The sequence below is a fragment of the Loa loa genome (assembly GCF_000183805.2).
Source record: "Loa loa unplaced genomic scaffold supercont3.14, whole genome shotgun sequence".
Taxonomy (NCBI): domain Eukaryota; kingdom Metazoa; phylum Nematoda; class Chromadorea; order Rhabditida; family Onchocercidae; genus Loa; species Loa loa.
Window position 1 is genome coordinate 385,197 of NW_018108194.1, and position 18,978 is coordinate 404,174.

General features: G+C 33.6%; 3 protein-coding genes across 3 annotated transcripts; 1 reads left to right on the forward strand and 2 right to left on the reverse strand.

Annotated features, from left to right (window-relative positions):
* Positions 1–2,305: 2,305 nt before the first annotated feature.
* Positions 2,306–3,363, reverse strand: LOAG_02127 (CRIPT protein). The gene is made up of 3 exons (XM_003137665.2): positions 3,307–3,363; positions 2,932–3,055; positions 2,306–2,700 (listed from the first exon to the last, which is right to left on the reverse strand). Exons 1-3 carry the CDS (start codon positions 3,320–3,322, stop codon positions 2,535–2,537), a joined length of 306 nt encoding a protein of 101 aa, XP_003137713.1. The 5' UTR covers positions 3,323–3,363; the 3' UTR covers positions 2,306–2,534.
* A 2,185-nt stretch (positions 3,364–5,548) lies between these two features.
* On the forward strand, positions 5,549–8,460 carry LOAG_02128 (hypothetical protein; the record flags this gene model as incomplete). The annotated part of the gene is made up of 10 exons (XM_003137666.1): positions 5,549–5,629; positions 5,955–6,032; positions 6,288–6,497; positions 6,601–6,702; positions 6,762–6,860; positions 7,224–7,306; positions 7,421–7,571; positions 7,709–7,835; positions 7,928–8,091; positions 8,350–8,460. 10 exons carry the CDS (start codon positions 5,549–5,551, stop codon positions 8,458–8,460), a joined length of 1,206 nt encoding a protein of 401 aa, XP_003137714.1.
* Positions 8,461–9,033: 573 nt separating this feature from the next.
* Positions 9,034–15,526, reverse strand: LOAG_02129 (alanyl-tRNA synthetase). Its single transcript, XM_003137667.2, has 20 exons — positions 15,381–15,526; positions 14,800–14,988; positions 14,540–14,685; positions 14,137–14,328; positions 13,903–14,047; positions 13,480–13,625; positions 13,235–13,343; positions 13,015–13,165; positions 12,820–12,944; positions 12,566–12,722; positions 12,328–12,494; positions 12,080–12,193; positions 11,653–11,811; positions 11,431–11,550; positions 11,111–11,223; positions 10,672–10,912; positions 10,469–10,588; positions 10,238–10,327; positions 9,985–10,089; positions 9,034–9,889 (listed from the first exon to the last, which is right to left on the reverse strand). Exons 1-20 carry the CDS (start codon positions 15,519–15,521, stop codon positions 9,716–9,718), a joined length of 2,904 nt encoding a protein of 967 aa, XP_003137715.1. The 5' UTR covers positions 15,522–15,526; the 3' UTR covers positions 9,034–9,715.
* Between the last annotated feature and the right edge of the window lie 3,452 nt (positions 15,527–18,978).

Sequence of the window (18,978 nt, forward strand, 5' to 3'; positions counted from 1 at the left end):
TTTTTTTCATACAGTGCATAGAATAACGGATCATTTCGAAAAATGATATGGAAAAGTTTTTCCTTTCTTTGTTGAATGAAAGTAAAAAAGAAAACGGAAAAACAAAAAATGGCCTAAAAGTTTTTAAATTGGTAGAAAAGTCATTTTCGACCAAATGAATTTTCATTATTAGCAAATATGACTGATGTCATTTTGGATGATTTGATTTCGTTTTAAATTGGTAAATATTTGATGAAAAGAGCTCATCGTTAATGATATTAATTAACTCTTCTATTTCATAAAAAATCCTTATCAGAAAGAGCAGTGGCAAGTTTGAGGTTAACAAGATTAACAAACAATTAACTCGAAACTGATGAGCCTGATACACCTAAGCAAAAGCTTTATGCAACTACGACTTGCAATATGCAAGAGTGTGAAAATTGCTAATCGAGACCAACTAATTATGGGAAAAGGGGCAGGGGAGGAGGGAAGGAGTAGTAAGTGAATAGTGAGTGAGAAGTCAATATTAACTCTTATTTCATTAATTTCAGCGCAATGATAAAGGTGAGGTTTAGTAAAAGAAAGAAGTCAAAATAGAAATAATCACGAGAAATCTTCCAAGTAATTGCAAGAAAGGAAATCCTCCCAGCAATCGCGGGTAAAGAAATCCTCCATAAATAGTTAACCTTAACAGTTAATAAACCATTCTATCATTTTCTCAAGAAAAGTTTAAGGTAAATTAGTTGATAATATTGACACTTTAAATGACAGCAACGCCTTTCGTTCTTCTGACCCTCTTGGTAATACTAAAGTCTGAAAGAAATTATATCGCAAAATGAAGAAATTTTTAAATATTGATACTCCTCTACAAGTACAAAACATCTATATGAAATAAGAAAACAGAAGCCAATATCTTTTCACGAATAAGCTTGTCTCTATAGATTTATAAAAGAAAGTAGTATTTTTGAAAAAACGCCAAAGAAGCGAAATACTAGATGACAGCAAAAGAAATTCACTGACGAAATAGGACTAATGAAATAGGAATAATGCAATGACCCGCTTTCAAATTTCTGTAACAGATTTTCCATAACGGCATCATTCCTTTATCACCTAAAGCTGGAATACTTTTCCTATCGTTGAATGCTATCGGATCACCTTCCCAACTTCAGCAAATTATATTCCATAAAAAACAGGAATAAAATTCGAATGATTGAACTCGACGAACCATTTGTTAATATATTTTGCGTATCGCAATGGTAACCTATATAGATTTATGTGTAAATCCAGACCCTCGAGTTCATTTCAACGATCACTCCAACAATTACAAACTTTTTTGTGAACGATATGAAATCTATTATTATTATAAGTGTCTTTATTCAGACATATCCATTTCTTTCCAGATACACATTATATTCATTCATCCATCCATCCATCCATTCACCTAATAAGGTAGTCATAGCATATTACGAATAAAATACAAAATCAAGTAGGATTTATTGTCTATCTTAACTAAAGCAACTCAAGAGAGATGTTTTGTTGAACTCATCTAATAAACCATATTATTCTATTAACAATAAAAGTTTAACTACTCAATGCAACACTTTATAGCATAACTTTATTAAACACGGATAAAAAAATTGACACTTAACTAAATTCCCGAATAATGAGAATTATTTTTATACCTAATAATAAGGCAAAATTTTCAAACGTTCCGCATAATCTAACAATTCTATGGTTGTTGCTTCATTCAAGTTTGAAAATTAAATACTTGTATATCTGAAATTGTAGAACATTTGTTACTGCTATCCATAAAAACATTTTGTCAGATATGTATGTGCAGCATTGTAACAAGTTTTGGGTACTGAAAAGGCACAGATTGCACTTTTTTTTGCTGAAAGATACGTAGAGTATCTAATTCAATAAAGTAATTACACAGATACGGAGGAGATTAATTACAGCATGTACATGCAAAAGACAGTAATTTCAAACATAACAAAAATTGGAAATATGGCGAATGAGAACGAAACACAGGAAATTTTGGGAAAATAAGAAAGCGATCCACAGCTTTCAAAACCACAAAATTGTGTGGCAAATACAAGAAAGTGAAAATGAATCATTCACTATACTTATTTTGAAATTACAAAATTCAATTTTTTTTTTTATGAGGTGGTAGAAACTGTGAATAATAAATGTAACAGCTGCTTTCATATTTTCCATATTCCACATTCATTCCCCTATTCATACTCATGTATGCAATGGTGAAAAATAGCATTACAAAAACAAGCAAAATTAATATTTTAGTCTTTGAAATCCTTGAATGAACTTAGGGACCTGTAAGTGTATTACGAGCAAACAAATGGCAATAAAACTGGCAACGGGCTACATTCTCTGCTTGCACTGGACACTAATTTGGTGCTTCCTGTTTCTAATTAAAACCTAAAAAAGCCTAAAAAAACAACTTTAATCAGCCATGAATCCCATGGGACAATCAATCATCAGTGGGAAAGTTTATAATAACTTTTATGAACTTACTCAATAGTATGCTAAAATAATATTTACACGGCAGACATTTTCAATTTCTTGGTATCGGCCATTTTTTTACCACACATTGCACAGATGGCTTTTTGATATGCACACTGCTGGCAATAGTGTGAACCAATCTGATGAACAACTGTCTTGCAAATTCGACATTTTCTAAATTCCTGATTATACGGCTGGAACCTATAAATCAAATAAAGAAAATTTTTCATAATAGTTAAAATGATGTAGTCCTAAATTCCTTGCTGAGTTATACCAGTCACATACCAATTTAAGTGAAAAGCTTTGGGTAATAAGACTTGACAAAGAATTTCAGAAGGTCGCAGATAATAGTGTCGGAACATTGTTTTTCATGCATAGACAACAATTTACCAAATAACAGGGTAAATAATTTGGGAAGTTCCACAAATATACCTGTCTTTCCTAGTTGAAAGGAGCTTATTTTCGTCACTACCTTTTTTTATCGGCCCAGCGCATTCGTTACGTGATTTCGTTCGATATGGATCAATGGTAGCTATCTTGCCAAGTTTTTTCACACCTAAAAAACAGTAAAGTGAAGCTGAAAATCAAATTGAAGTTTTAAGTAGAAGAGCAAACTATTTAGTTCATGAAACGGTAAAAAAGGAAGGGACCAAAACTTGTTTAAAGAAATGATGAAAAAGTACACGTTCAAAAAAAAAAAAAAAAAATAGGTGAGAGAAAAAAAGCATCCTGAAAAGAAAATGTCAACTTCGGAGAATTGATTTAAAAGTAAAGATCAGAAATTTTTCCTGGAACTGCAGAACTTACATGCGTCGCACACCATTTCCGATCTTTGAATTCGAGAAATTCTGTCTATTCCTTAAAAAACAATTTTAAGGGAATACTGACATGTTACTGTTTTCGTAAAATTAAAGGAAGTTAAACAGCACGAAATGGAAATTGATTTCAAGAAATAAGAAAGAAACGGTAAAGAAGAAAAGAAGCAAAGCTTGTTTGAAGAAAGAGAACATAGAAAATGGAGAAAAGAAAAAACGCTAACGCCATAACAGAATGCATACGGGAACAAATTTTAAATAGTAAATTAGAAATACTACAATACTGAAAAAGTAGAATGCTGAAGAAATTTTTGAAAGTAAAGACTTGGAAAATAATGCAATATGCTGTTACGAAAGCATTTCTTAGAGATTATTATTACTGTTACAATAGAGTACAACAATAGAGACGAACAATTCATGCAAAGTTACTAGAAAGAAACAAAGTGACATTTAAGTGATGTCATGATAGAAATTTCAAATAATGAATTAGAAAGAGTAGAATATTGAAGGAAAGTCTGAAAATACTGCAATATGTTGAAGGGAAATTGAGAAAGGGACCAAAAACAGCAATATTCATCTAATCTGTAAGCAAAGAACCATATCTAATCTCATGACTCAATGCAACTGTACAGATTGTGACGCCGCGTGTTTCAGATGCAGTGGAAAGCTCAATCTAAGAAGACTCTCTGATAATGTTCTTCGCAAAGCATTCATCTATAATAGATCTCTTAGAGGTAAAATGAATATCATATTTTTCATTTCAATGAATTTCATAATGTCCGATATTGGCCGTAATTTATGTAACATTTGTCGCCACCGACTGACCGCAGTGAAAACTTACCTCCCCCTTGGTTTAAAGTTTTACTTTTTATATGTGATGAATTGTGTGTCTCTTATGTACTTTCTAAATGAGTTTTTAAGGTAGTTCTCTGAATATCTTCTGCACTTCAAAGTTCATATGAAGTGGTAGTGCACCAGACGTACCGTGAGTGGTTCCATACAATCCTATTTAATCTCACGTAAATCGGTGTACGGCATACGTATTACTTGCGTCATGTGAGACGAAAGCTGGAGTCTTTAATCGATGCTATTTCTGATCGACTAATGAAGGAAATCAGAGTGACCTAAATAATATCGAAGTAACTGTTATCTCGATCAGTTTCAAGTTTGAGTAGATGGATGCTAAAAGTGATGAATATTGGTAGAAGAATAGAAAACGCAGTCTGAATGAAATACTCTAAAATTAGTGATGCATCATGTGAGGTTATTGCAAGGTTCACATAAGTCCCGATATCATATATCTGTAAGTTGCCAGAATCACCAAATGTTGGTAAGATAGAAGGACAGAATGAGTAGGTGGAACACATCAGTGTAACCTACGTCAAATATCACCCTTACCTTTGCTTTCTCAGCGTTTAAGTATATAGATCAGAAGACAGAAATGAATGTGGCATATTCAATTTGAATGGTAAAAAAGTGCAGTCTCGAAAAGAAGACTTGTCTTCCGTTCTGTGGGTTACTGTAACGTGCGGGATCTATATACAGGTGTGTAGTTGGTGGGGGTTATGGCTTTGGGAGAGGGGATATGTTCGATGTCGCACCAGCAACATTTGTCGAGAAGAGATGTCGTAGTATTAGTGTCCTTGAAAAATGTAAGATGACTTAGGAGTTATGTGATGAATCTCCTTAGGGGGAGCGTAGCTGATAACTATGATTCCAGTAGTTACAGAATGCTAATTATTGCTAAAGAAGACAACCACTTCCGCGTGAAAAAATCTGTGCATTTATAGATGACCTGATAGAGTAGTTGTTGTGATGGAAGTTCTTGGCAACACTACCTAAATGTTCTCTCTTAGAAGTTATCATCGTAAGAGATGGATTCTAGACAATTTGTCAGTTGATATGAGTTTCATGGGATGAAATAACTCGCTGAGAGAAAGGAAGGAAAAAGTTAGCGAAGAACCCTTTCAAATTTGAAATGGATAGTTTGCAATAAAAATATGTATAATGTAGTGGTGGTGCATGTGTATTTTTAACCTTAGGTCGTTTCCATTGATGCCGCCTGACAGTTGTTTACCTTTTGGTTTCACTTCCAAGAAGCTTTCTGACTCTGCATATGTGCTTCAGTACCATTAATTAATTACAGGTGGTGATGAATTTTGACCACTGGTTGTTCAGTGTTTAGCTGTTTGCAATTCAGCCAAAGCAGTTTTAATGATCGGTAAAGAAAAAAAATGAGCATATCTGCATGTCAGAATGACCACGGGAGTTATGCTCTTAATGGCACTTCCGTCACTACCAGTGCAGCTAATAAGGTTATCACTCAGATTTCTCTGTTAGTAATTGGTAGAGTATTTGCACACTCTCACCAAATGTTTCTGATAGAATTTTTGAAATCCCACTGTCCAGTTATAAATCATAGTGTGTTAGATTCATCGCTGTCAGAAATATTATTTTAATTACTCAGCGAAGAATGGTTTCCATTACTTATTCCATTACTTCCATTACTTGTTTTTTTGGCCTTAATTTTGGAAGTTGTCTAGAAACTCTTAGTTTGTGTTTCAGTAATGGACTGAAGAGTTAGTGAAATAGTTACTCATGTTCATTCTTCCTACTTTTATCAGTTGTGATTGTGTTTAGACTGTAAACAGCACCTATATGATGGGATTGGAGGGATCGCTGCATACTGAATCTGTCTCATCGCAAACCGAAGTGGTGGTCAATTTCGTTATTTTTATAAACTGGTTTTCCATTCTCGTACTGTTTAAATTTCGAAATGTGGAACTTATTGGATAATAAAAATTTAGCGATTCGTTATTGATAAATTATGTTTTATGTTGCAGTCGAAGTTGATTAGAGTATTCACTGGAAAAGTGATTGCTCTTCAGTATAATCCATTGAGGTGGTGGTGTAGCTGTTTCAGCAATTATAAAGAATTAACATGAGTTTCGGTATAATATACAAGTGCTTCAGGGTGCAGTATGGCACTCCAACACGACGAAAAACAATTTTTTGGAAGGATTCAGTTCACAACATTCAGTTTCAACTCGAACTAGTCTTTTGGAAACTTCTGGTTTTCAGCATTCAACCGTATCGGAATTTTGTCTCTCTCAGACTGATTCATTTCATCTCAATGTTCCTGTACATGAAGATGAAGAGCAACTGGAATCGATTGTGGATACTGTAGATTTCTGTTTCTAACCTTTCAAAATGAAAATATTTACGTTTCATGGACATGCATCTGTAGCACTTGTTAAAATTTTTGCGTACTTGGCATATGTTGCAGTCCGCTGGAAAGATAGGATATGAAGAGCAAATGGAGGAAGCTCCGCCTTCAACAAGCTCCGAGACTGTTGACCGAGATGAAGATGGAGAAATTGATATTCAAGTAACTTTTTTATAATATTAGAAGATGAGACTGACGAATAGTACTTCGACTAATTTTAGATCCGGAACGTTGTTTGTAATTATACACTTCCACTGCATATTGATCTGCATCGCGTAGCTTTAAGTTCGGGCAACGTCGCATTCGATCGAGGTCGAGGAGTAAGTACTTAGAATTGTGTTTTACGATCTTTCAAGTGGTTGTTGTAAATTTTTTGCCTTTTGTCACACTTTTTTTCTGCTGTTCAGTAATATTTTGCTTACGGAGTTGGAATTTTAAACAGGTTGATTTTATGTGCAGTTTGAAATTACGCCGCTTGACTTAGAAATTTAGTATTTGAATTCTTGTTACCACAATATTATTGATGACTGATCATATTTGGCAGTTAATTATGCTTCAAGAGTTGTTTTGCCTTTGATTAAGTTATGTAAGTTTTGTATGAAAAAACCAGACATCATATCGCAAATATTTTTACTTCCCATCATTACTTTCTTACGTTTAATTACACAACTACGTAATTTTAGGTCTTGTTGAAGCAGAAGAGAAACCCTTCGTGTTACGTCAAAATATACAGTTCCGGAAAAATTTATATTGTCGGATGTCGCAGGTATATTTGATTTTCAACACTTATTTCGCTTGCAAGACATTTCCCTTTGGTCAAAATGAAGTTCCATTCGTGCTTCTAAATTCGTTCGAAGTTAAAACTGTGTAAATGTTGTAGCGAAAGTGATTGCAAACGTGCTGCCAGAGGTGTTGCGCGCATGGTCCAAAAAAGCATGGGCAGGATGATGGACGTTGTTCGAATTCGGAATTATCGCGTTTGTAACGTGCTTGCAACTTGCAAAATGCCTTTTGGTGTGAAAATTGAAGAAGTAAGAAAATTATCGCGTTTGTAACGTGCTTGCAACTTGTAAAACGCCTTTTCGTATAAAAATTGAAGAAGTTGCTTCTTTTGTCTGCCTCACAAAACTATTTTTCAAGGTGACGTACCTAACGAATTTTTCTTTAGCTAGCGCAAAAATATCCAGACTGTTCTCAGTATGAACCGGAATTATCAGTTGGCCTCATATGGCGTTCTACAAATCCTCGAGCCACACTCCGAATTCATACAACAGGCAGCATTACCGTTACTGGCGGTAAGTTTGCAAACGTCAAGTTTATTATACGATCTAAAGAATAATTGGAAAATAAAATTCTCAAATTTATCTGATTTTTTGGTTGTTTCTAGCTGCATCTGAAAGTGATGTAATGAAAGCAATTGAAGTGATTTATCCAATTATCAAGGAATTTCGGTGTGCTTTACGCTTCCGTAATCCCACCATCTCGAAGTCTTCACGTAAGAGGAAGCATGGGGTATCTAATAACACCAGCAAAAGACTTCATGTTATGCAGGTTATCATTTGCATACAATTAGAAAAAATCTCGCGAACAAATTTAGATCAGGTGAATTTATTAGTGATACCATTCCAGCTCTTATTCTTTATCACCTGTAGTAATAGTCGGAATGAATTATATGCTCTAAAATTGTCAATGACAGGTTAAATTAGAAAGCCCTGTCAAATTATCTTTAGCAGATAGTAGTCTTGCACTCATGTTTTGAAATAATTAGTGCATGCTGCCCACGTATTTTAGTATTGATGAATGTTTTAGCCTAGTTTACATGGATTGCAGCGGTTTCCGGGCTCCTCTGGAGTTTTTGGGAACCGAGTTTACTTCAGTGATGAAGATGATGAAGAGGACGAATTTGAAGACGTTGTCTAATGACCATTTATTGCTTTCGATATTGTTGTTTCTGTGCAATAAATAGATTACTTCTCTATGGTTTTTATATCTGATTTGCTTTCACCTTCATCCCCATTGTTTTTCATACGGTGAACCTGTATTGCTTCATTTATATATTAATACTTATGTGTTTATTTGCATACCGAGCTTATCAGCATTGCTTAACTACTCTGTTGGATCATCTAACCGATGTTGTATGTAAAGAACATATAGTGGACATCCAAGAAATTTAAATTTGACTGTCGAGGAATGGAATGGGTCGTCTTCTCAACAATCGTCAAGTTGAGATATCTCATCCCCACAGCTTTCATTTATTTACTATATTATCTGGATAATGTTGATCTTGTGTACCATACATTTCGTTTTTTTTCTATGGAGCAATCCAAATTTTTCGTTCCTGTTGTTGAATGTTCTCAGAGAAAAAAGAACAGTAGAATTAAAGACAATTTTTTTCTACAATTTTATCCTTTATCAACCGCTGTATTACCGCTATACTTCTTATTTTGAATAAATAATTTGGCGTATGTGGTAGTAATGACCATAGTGTACTGTCAGATACACTGAAAGCTTTGCGAAGCAATTAAGGATTACAAGGAACAAGCAAAAATTCTGCAGAAAGGGAGGATGGGATGAATGTCTTCTGATTCTTTACTATTTCGTAGAAGTTTTTCTTTATAGAGCGTTGGTGGTCTTAATATTTTTTTAAGGCATGTCACATGTTTAAAACATGCTAGAATTGAGCGAATCGGGGGCATGAGACAAATGTATAATGTCGTAGAAAAAATGTAACTAACAAAGACATGATATAGCCGAGAGATGCGAAACCTTCGAAATGTGAAATGCTGATCAGGTAAAACTTGAACTGATTAAATATGCAGTGAAAGGTAAACCATCCTCTAAAGGTTCGCCTCATCTTTCGTTTTACAAAAATATGAATATGAAGAGTCAAATTTTAGTAATATAATGAATTACGCTGAAAAATTCTGCAATACGTAAACATTTACGGTAATCCAAAAGTGTGAATTTTCGGAAAAATTTCCGCATATAAAGAAAAAAGCAACATTTGTAAGTTCAAAAGAACTAAAAATACGATGACTTGAATGACAGTAAGATTACTGATTCTTGATTGAAATTTCTGGAAATTCTGTCCATGAAACATTCATTTTAGACAGCAGAACTCCTGAACCATTAAAACGCTTATATTAAAGGAATCTATTTAAATCGAAATAAGAGATCAAGAAAGCGTAACTTCTGCAAACTTCAGAGCGATTTGAGCAGCTTCCTCTACTAATTCAGTATTGTTTCCCGTAGCTTGTGCTTGTATCACTGTACCACCTCCTCGACCATCAAGGACTCTGCATACTTTTGAAATCCATTCTGACGCTTGCAGTCCTTTGTTTGCAACATCCTACAAAAATTTTAAGTATATCCCATAAAACATAGTTAAAGTAATTAAAACAAATATTTCTTGCAAATAGAAATTTTATTTAAAACAAGGTTAACCTTGGAAACACGTGCCACAACGACTACTTTGCCAATATCATCGTTAATTGAGAATCCCATAACAGCATGCGATTTCTTTATCGATTTTAGAGCACCATCTAATACCTGAATACTTCTAGAAATCAGAAGAAATCAGAAAGTCTTAATCAGTTCGTAAAGGAAGAGTGATATAAATGACTGAGCTTGATTCTAGAAATGGAATGCATTTCCAATTTTCGAAAAAAGAAAATCTCATGTAAACATCAATACTTACTTTCCCATTGGCACCTTTACTGAAAATATGAACAGTGTATAGAGTATCACCATTTAACGAAGCATCCAATTCACGAGCTTCCTGCTGCACCTGAAACACATTTTGGTAAAATATTTAAACTTTTGAAAATCACTCATAAGAATTGAAACCGAATACTGTCGTAATTTGCATTTTAACTTCTAAAACTCCATCAAACTGCTGTAAATTAGAATTGAACAAAGTTTTCCAAACCTTATCAGTAACAGCTGCCTTCGCTTCACGATCGCGCATATCTAATAATTTTTGGAGCGCTTTTGCTTTTTTTCGAATGCTCTCTTTACGACAGTACGGTAGTTGTGACTGGTTAATTTCCTGAAAAGATGAAAATAACTGTAAAATATGTAAAATAAAATGAAAGCAAACAATATATTTTGCTAAGAAATGTGAAGCCAAACCTCAAACAAATCATGAATTCTTTTGGATGCAGTTTTAAACTGTGTTTTATCTAGAGTTACAATGCGGTCAGTAGCTATTTCATTATGTGCTTCTTCCACTCGTTGTTCTATTCGATCAGCGCGGTGGATCGCTCGAAAAGCTTCTGGTCCCGTAAGCGCAATAATTCGTCGAATACCTTTCGCAATAGCCTCTTCCACAGTGATTACTAGTTTGCCAATATGGCCAACGTTATGCAAATGTCTGAATAAAGATTTTTGTATTAAAATAGATAACTCAAGTTTCTTATTTTACATGGATTTACTACAGTGCTCGTGTAAACTCTTCCAACTAAAAAAAATGACTGAAAATAGGCAAATAAATTCAATCTTCGATAGATTCGCAATGAATAAGTCAATAAATCACTTAACATAACTTCATAACCATAATAAAGAAACGTACGTGCCACCACAGAATTCAACAGCAGTGTTGACAGCTAAATCGCCATCCTTGTCTTTCAAAAGTTCTTCGATAGGTACTCCAACACTCACTATCCTTACTGGATCAGGATAAGCCTAAAATTACTACATGCTAAAGCATTTGTGATACACGTATATACATTGCTTTTTCTACGTTAACTTCAAATCTAAACAGCAATAAAGTTTCCGAAAAGTATTTCCTCAAACACAACGAAACGGAAAAATCATTCAAAAAATATCCGTTTAGATGGATCAAGACCATGCATAAATTTGAAACTGAATTATTAATTAATTTTTCTTTACCTCTTCAAAAACTGCTCGTAATCCGTTGATTTGACGAGCTTCCGCTAGTGGAGCATTTTTAGCAAACACTGTTGCATTGGTATCAATTAACATTTGCGATTCTTCTTCCACTATTTTTATCTTGAAAACCAATATAACTGCGAGTACTATTTGAAATCCGTTCATGATTTCTCGCGTAAAAAATATTAGCAAATCGCACATTTTTTAGGACACAAAAGAAACCTGTTCATAGGTTAGAGGCTGCTTGGAAGTTAAATCAAATCGAAGCCTGTCTGGAGCAACTAATGAACCCTTTTGTTCAACTTCACCAACAACTTTCCTCAACGCAAAATTCAGAACATGGGTTCCGGTGTGATTCTTCATTATTAGATTGCGACGCTCCTATAAGTGAAGAACCTTCAAAATTTGAAGATTCAACTCAGATCCATGACACATAACTAGTTCCTAGTTTTCACCTCCTTTCATTTCCTCTCCTTCCGTCTCATACCTTCCTTCTTTTACTCGTCTGCTTAAAATTTCAATAAGTTATTTTCCCCATAGAAGAAGGGGCTAAGAATAATAAACTTTTAATACTTTTCTTTTTCTTTTAATAATGAAAATTTTTAATTTCACAACATTTGAAAGGGTTATGTTTCAACTGCAACTATACCTCATCGATTGCTTGAATTACTTTATCGCCCACAGATAATTCTCCTTCCACAGTACCTACAAGTACGACGTATCCACCACGGATCTGGACGTTGCTTACAATAAATTCACTACCCTGTAAGTATTTTAAAGGTCGAAACATATAATATTCAAGATTAACTTGGACGAAAATTAATATCTCCAAATTACCAAAGATTTATTTCTTGCAATTCGAATAAATGAGGAAAAATTTTTGCAAATAAAACAAACCTTATCAACTTCCCTGAGAACACCAGTATCAAATAACTGTCCACCCTGTTCAGCATAAAAATTAGTTCTGTCAAGAATTATTGCACCGAAATCCTCCGAATTCAAAGTATCCACAAATATCTTGTCCTTCCGCAAAGCAAGAATGATGCCTTCACATTTCTCGAAATCTGCAAACTTTGGTGTAACCTCCCAAAGCTGAACTTTCTTCACAGTTCGTCAAACTTTATCGAAAACTTACTGTACATCGTTTGCTGATTTTCGGGAGGTAAGGGGTAATATTTATACTTCGGTGAGTCATCTGTTACTGGAATCCCTTTGTTTTTCAATTCCGAAATAGCACTGACATCCAAATCAATCGCATCACGCATCTTATTGGCACGAGCAGCAGATATTTCCTGATTTTATTGATTTTTTACAAAGTATATACCAAATATTCCGTAAATATTGAAAATGGTTCAATTCTTGCAAATTTGCTTTAAAAAAACGACTTACAGCAGCTTGTTGTCTGCAATTTTCGAATGCTTCAAAGTCGATTAGGAGACCTCTTTCTTCAGCCATAAGTTGAGTTAAATCTAGTGGAAATCCGTACGTGTCATATAGACGCCATGCAACATTACCTAAATAAAGCAATATGATAAAGAAAAGGAAATGCAAGGTAGGCCTATAAAACATAGAAATTAATCCAACCAGGCAAAATATTGCGTTCCTGAAGACGTGTGGCCGCTTTCTGGAATAGCGTCCGTCCTTTGTTAAGTGTTTTCAAAAACTGTTTTTCCTCATCATTGATGATGTCCATAACGGTTTGTGGGTCTTTGTGTAACTCCGGAAATGTTTTTCCCTAAATGAGTAACTAATGATTGAGAAAATAAACGTGGCAAACATACCTAGATGAGGAACTAACACTTACAAGTAAATTAACAACAGTCGGCACCAATGACGATAAAAAACCTGGTGTAGCTGATAATTTTTCATTAGCATAACGTATACCACGACGGAGAATACGCCGCAAAACATACCTGAAAATAGAAGTAAAATGTGAATTAAAACTATAAATGAGAATGAATTATAGTGGGCTAGAAACTGAATGAGGAAGATTAGTGTTTTATATTCGAAAGAAAAAAGTAGACTATCAATTAAAGATGATGTACTAACCCACGGCCGGTATTATCTGGTCGTCCGCCATCAGATAAGGCGATGCAAAGAGTGCGAATATGATCAGCAACTACTCGATAAGCCATATCGATGCCATCAACATCATCAGCACCTACTTTGCCGCTATAAGGGCGTACCTTTGTGCCCTACAAAAAACCTTCCATAAGGAATTTCAAAATTATTTTGAAGTTCCATTAGGAAACTGGTTAAAAATTTGAAACTTTCGCACAGAGCAAAGAAAAGATCGAAGATGGACCTCTATTTGCTAAAGATATTAACAAGATAAATTACACTTTTCAAATTGAATCAGATGAGCTGACGTACTAGTGAGATAATATGCATTACGAGAATGAGAAAGGCACTTACCACAACAAATACCAGTAATAACTTCCACGATGAAATTACACATTGGTTGAAACTTACATTATGTATGGCGCTAAAGAGAGGTGTGAAGACATCTGTGTCATAATTTGATAGTTTATTTTGCAAAACTGCAACAAGCCTTTCGAAACCTAAACCACAGTCAATATGTTTATGTGGTAACTGCTTCAACGAGCCGTCTTCCTCTCTAAAATTGCAATATCTCACGTTCGGGATGACATTTAATAATTTTTTACTAATCTTTTTATAAAGTTGAATCAACATTTTATGTGTTACCTGTTGAACTGAATGAAAACAAGATTCCATATTTCAACAACCATTGGATCATCGGCATTCACTAAGTGTGAAGCGTCTCTGTCACCTATACGATCATAATGTATTTCGGAACACGGTCCACATGGTCCAACATCACCCATCTCCCAGAAGTTGTCTTTCATTCCAAACGACAAAATATGTGACGGCGGTACTCTAAAACTTCTTATAACATCCAACAATTTGCTGCTGAAAATCGAGACACAAGAATATGTGCGCCAGGAAAACAAAATGGAACGGATGAGGAGGGTGCTTTAACTTAAAGCTACTTTATCAGCTCCTAATTGGATCTGAACCAGAATTTTAATTTAAAAGGATGTAATAATAATAAAGTAAAATATGTCACAGAATAATAAAAGTTAACTACCCGATATTCAGCCATATTTGTCGGCATTCTTCATCGGCATCAAGGCCAGTCTTATCATCGCCACCAAAGTAAGAAACATATAAGCGTTCTCCAGGTATTCCTAATACTTTCGTCAACAGTTCCCATGCCCAGTTGCATACTTCCAACTCAAAAATAGTATCAGTAAAAGCATTCAATTATAAATATAAGGAAATTTTTCATAGCTTTAATTAGAAAAGATTTTGAACAAATTAGTTTGCCAAATCGAATTCTGGTTGAACCTTAAAATAATCCCCAAATGACCAATTTCCGAGCATTTCGAAAAATGTGTGATGATAGACGTCTTTGCCAACATCATCCAAATCGTTATGCTTACCACCTGCTCGAATGCATTTCTGAGTATTTACTGCTCGCTTGAGCTTCGCCATTTCACTCGATGGTTCCACCGTGCCCAAAAATATGGGCTTATACTGAAAACAGCACCTTTTCTATTTAAGGTATAGAAATTTCATAGTGCTTTCAAGTTATTCTAATATTTAATTTTTAAATCCAGTTTAACTTAACTTTTCAGGCCTAATCTTTACTAGTATCTCAAGAATTATTTTTGGCGTGCTAGAACACTACATCTTAAAGTGCCATTATGACTTTTAAAATAATTGTCTAATATAAGAAGTCTCCAGAATATCTTAAAATCTTAATAACTCTTAATATATCTTGCGAAGTAAATACAACTGAATATAGATTTCCGAGAGCTGTAAGCTATATTTCTAATATCGAATTAGATGAACACTTCCGCCTGACAATTAAATACAGACGATTTTATTAGAAATAAATAACTAATGAATGCATAAAAAGCAGCCACTTGATTCATCCCAGCATTAGCAAACAACAGCGTTGGATCATCGAAAGGAATGACAGATGATGAATGTACATATGTATGTTCACGATCCTTGAAGAAATTAATGAAGGTGGCGCGTATTTCATCACAGGTTAATGCTTTCATCTAAATACAGCACTGAGTTTAAAAAAAAAAAGAAAGGGAATGCACGAAACTTTTTTAATTTGCAGATAACGGTTGGGGGTGGACAAGCTAATAAGCATTATTTTTTCGTTGAATGCGGAATGTTAGAAATTTCAAATTCTGAAATAAATTGTTTCGAAATCTGTTTTTACGTAGGTCCTTTATTTCATCAATGGCAACAACATGAATGAATCCGTCAAAATCACTTCGTTATGACGAAAAACGTCCAATAGTAAGTTATGTGGAATTGAAGCCATTTTCCAGTCTTACGAAAAAGTATGCTCATTTTGCATTGGATAGGCAGCTAACAATGAGCAAAGGAAGTGGAGAAGAATGGAATGGGACGATTCAACTTTTGATTCACTGAAAAAGAGTTCCTCTCAAAATGACTGCGATTGTATGGCTTCACTTTAAAATTTGCGAGTAAGTAGTGCAAATTTTAGGTTACGTTCAATTGTAAAGAAGGCCTCAGTAAAGCCCAGCTTGTCCCTGATTGATTATTCCTTGAACCTTCAGATTTTCAAAAGTTGATTTTGAGAATTTTGAATGTGAAGCTTATGTTTTTTTTCCTTATTTCATTAAAGATGAGAATTAGAAATAAATTGTGAGCAAATTTATGCTTTCATGTATGGAGAAATTTCTCTTTCTTAAAGATCAAAGTTGTGAAAAGACAAATACAAAACAAATAGCGCTCATCGGAAAACAATCCGGAGGAAAAAAACGGAACTGCAATGCTTCACGTAACTACGCCCATGCCACAATTCACGATTTTCTACATAACGGATCGCTATGAAATTTGTTGTCTAATGGCGGCGATATGAGGATGGGGGTGATTTGTGTTTGTAATTATGTATATTTCTCTTTTTGAAATTCTCTTAAGGTGAAGAAGTAGCTGAGATCCTCACATATTTGTTATACTACAAGCCAAAAACTCTTACAAGCCAAGACTTCTTAAAGACCAAAACTTTGTGGGTTGTTAAGACGTTTATCCTTCTTACAATCTTCTCTTTTTTCTTTACTATGAATATACGAACAGATGTTATTTATATGCAGATTGGAAGAAAAAAAAAGAAAAACATGTCTGATTCTTAAATACTAAAAACCAATCTCAGTTAAGAGGTAAGTGTTTAGTGATGATTTAGGTTATAGTATGGTATGCCATTCAGCAAGGATATTTGAATGGGAGTTAATCTTCATTTTTTTGTCTGGTTAAACTGAAATGTGAAGAAGTTCAAGTTTTCCATTCAAATAACTACATTTAAAACCAAAATCGGATGAAAATTTAATTTTAATTGTTTAATTGATTATTTAACACACTCATTTGCTTATATTCAGATTGAAAATTTCATTCCACAATTTTTTTTTTCCAGTTCATATAGCTAATTTCATTCTGAGCATTATTCTAGTTTTGCATTCGTGAACTTTTCGGGAAAAGGGGCGATAGAAAGGAATAATGGATCATCGATGAACATCAGTCATAATTCAACTGGACTTTAGTTTAATATTAGCTAAAAATAGACTGAGAAAAAAATTAAGGGAAGATTTGCTTATTTCAGTACTTCTTCAGCTAGTTTGTAAGTATTAAAATAATGATTAGGAAAAATGAACAGATTATCCAAAATGGGCAATGAATTTTTAGGCAACTATCATTTCATGATAATTTTTGCAATTTCTAAATTGAACCAATCGAATTGAGAAATGAGTGGACAATGTGAGTTGCGCCATTTGTGAAATATCCTTCTCATTCTTCCTCCTTTCCCTTCTTCTTCATTCCCATCATATAAGCGATAGCGACGTATAAACTCATCAATCATTTCGGTAAATTTGTGTCCTGTTATAGAACGGCTAACTACACTCTTTCCTACTCTTCAAACTTCCCTTTCTTTTCCCTTTGCTCATTTCTTTTCCTCTTTTCAAGTATTGTTACATCAAATCTATAAAGTGGATCTTTTCAAGGATACCATAAAGTATACCCTTCACTTCACCAACAAACACTCTTCTACTTTTCATTCCTTTTTTTTCCTTTCTTCCCAGACAAAAAATTTACAAACCTGTATAAACTTATCCCATTCCCCTCATTACAGTTTATATCTCATTTTCGAAATTACTAAATCAATTTTTTATCCTGATATTACGTGAAGTATCAGACATAAATTACCTGTTAATTAATTCCGAAGTATATTTTTGCGTATAATTTATCAAATATAAATAGGAAAATGAACTGTACTTCCATTAGTTCTTATTAATTTCATTAGTATAATAAAAGCGAAAATTAATTGAAAGGTAATCTGATATCAAATCACTTTTTTCTTCTTTTTTTTTAAAGCACATAATAATGAAATAATATCATTTCTTAATTCATAAGATGATAAAGTTATTCTCATACTACTTATATTTCATTCTTTTTCATCACATGTGATACCTCTGTGATCTTTTAATATCTAAGAAGTCACAGTGATATCGCATATGGTAAATGCAATTCAAAAGTCATCGTTTTCAATAGTTTTAATGAATATATTATGAAAATGTTAAAGTAATTTTAAGCTATCTCATTGTTATTATATCAAATCTCTAATATGAGAATATTTTATGAATTATTTTCAAATCTTTTCAGTCCTCTCTTTCCTGCTATTTTTCATTTGGCAAAAGAAGTATGAAATTGTCGAACAAATATGCATTTTCTTTATTTCCTATAAAGTATTAACTTCTCTTCAATTTCGTTATACTTGCTTTTTTTTCTTCTACGTAATCTTTACGGAAACGTACGTGATTTAACGTCATTTGACAGATTATTTGACGTGCTTGCTAATAATAATAGATTTTGTAAATAACATCCCGGTATGTTCGATTAAAACTTTACTGATGGATTATTATACTTTCCTTACAATTGTTTTAATTAGTCCTTATGTTGGATATATTTATGAAGTAAGAACGTAAGAACGTATGTAAAATGGAATCTATCGATGTTTTGGAAAGTGACACAAGAAATGGCACAGTTTATTGCAAAGTGTTAAATTTAATGAAAAAGTAGCATTTTACGTTGCGTTTGTGTATAATGAAATGATTTTTATGGGAAGGAAAATTTCTTGCCATTTGTCATCGAAGGATCACTTTGTTGTTGTCAACGCTGCCATCAACAATAACAACAGCGATTTTGATGTAATTTGTTGCGCGAATATTCATTTATTCATTCATTCATTTATTCGCTCATTTGCAAAAAAAAAATGATTTTCTTTTTTTTTTGTTTAAAATAAGAAAGTGAGAGAGAGAGAGAGAGAGAGAAAGGAAGCATGAAAGAAAAGGGTAGTATCAGTTGTCTTTAAATGTGTTTTATTGCTCATCTTTTCAAGTTGCCTTAGTTTTACGATTATTTTTATTGTTAATGATTATGAAAGAGATAGAGAAAAAAGAAATTTTTTCTGAAAAAAGTACTTCAAGT

Coding starts and splice junctions, on each gene's coding strand:
- LOAG_02129 (XM_003137667.2), bottom strand. CDS start 15,521: ATGAAAGCATTAACCTGTGATGAAATACGCGCCACCTTCATTAATTTC. Junction 13,166..13,234: donor CGACTGTTGTTAATTTACTT/GTAAGTGTTAGT, acceptor TTACTCATTTAG/GGAAAAACATTTCCGGAGTT. Junction 11,551..11,652: donor AGCCTCTAACCTATGAACAG/GTTTCTTTTGTG, acceptor TTGGTTTTCAAG/ATAAAAATAGTGGAAGAAGA.
- LOAG_02127 (XM_003137665.2), bottom strand. Junction 2,701..2,931: donor CTTTCAACTAGGAAAGACAG/GTATATTTGTGG, acceptor TTTGATTTATAG/GTTCCAGCCGTATAATCAGG.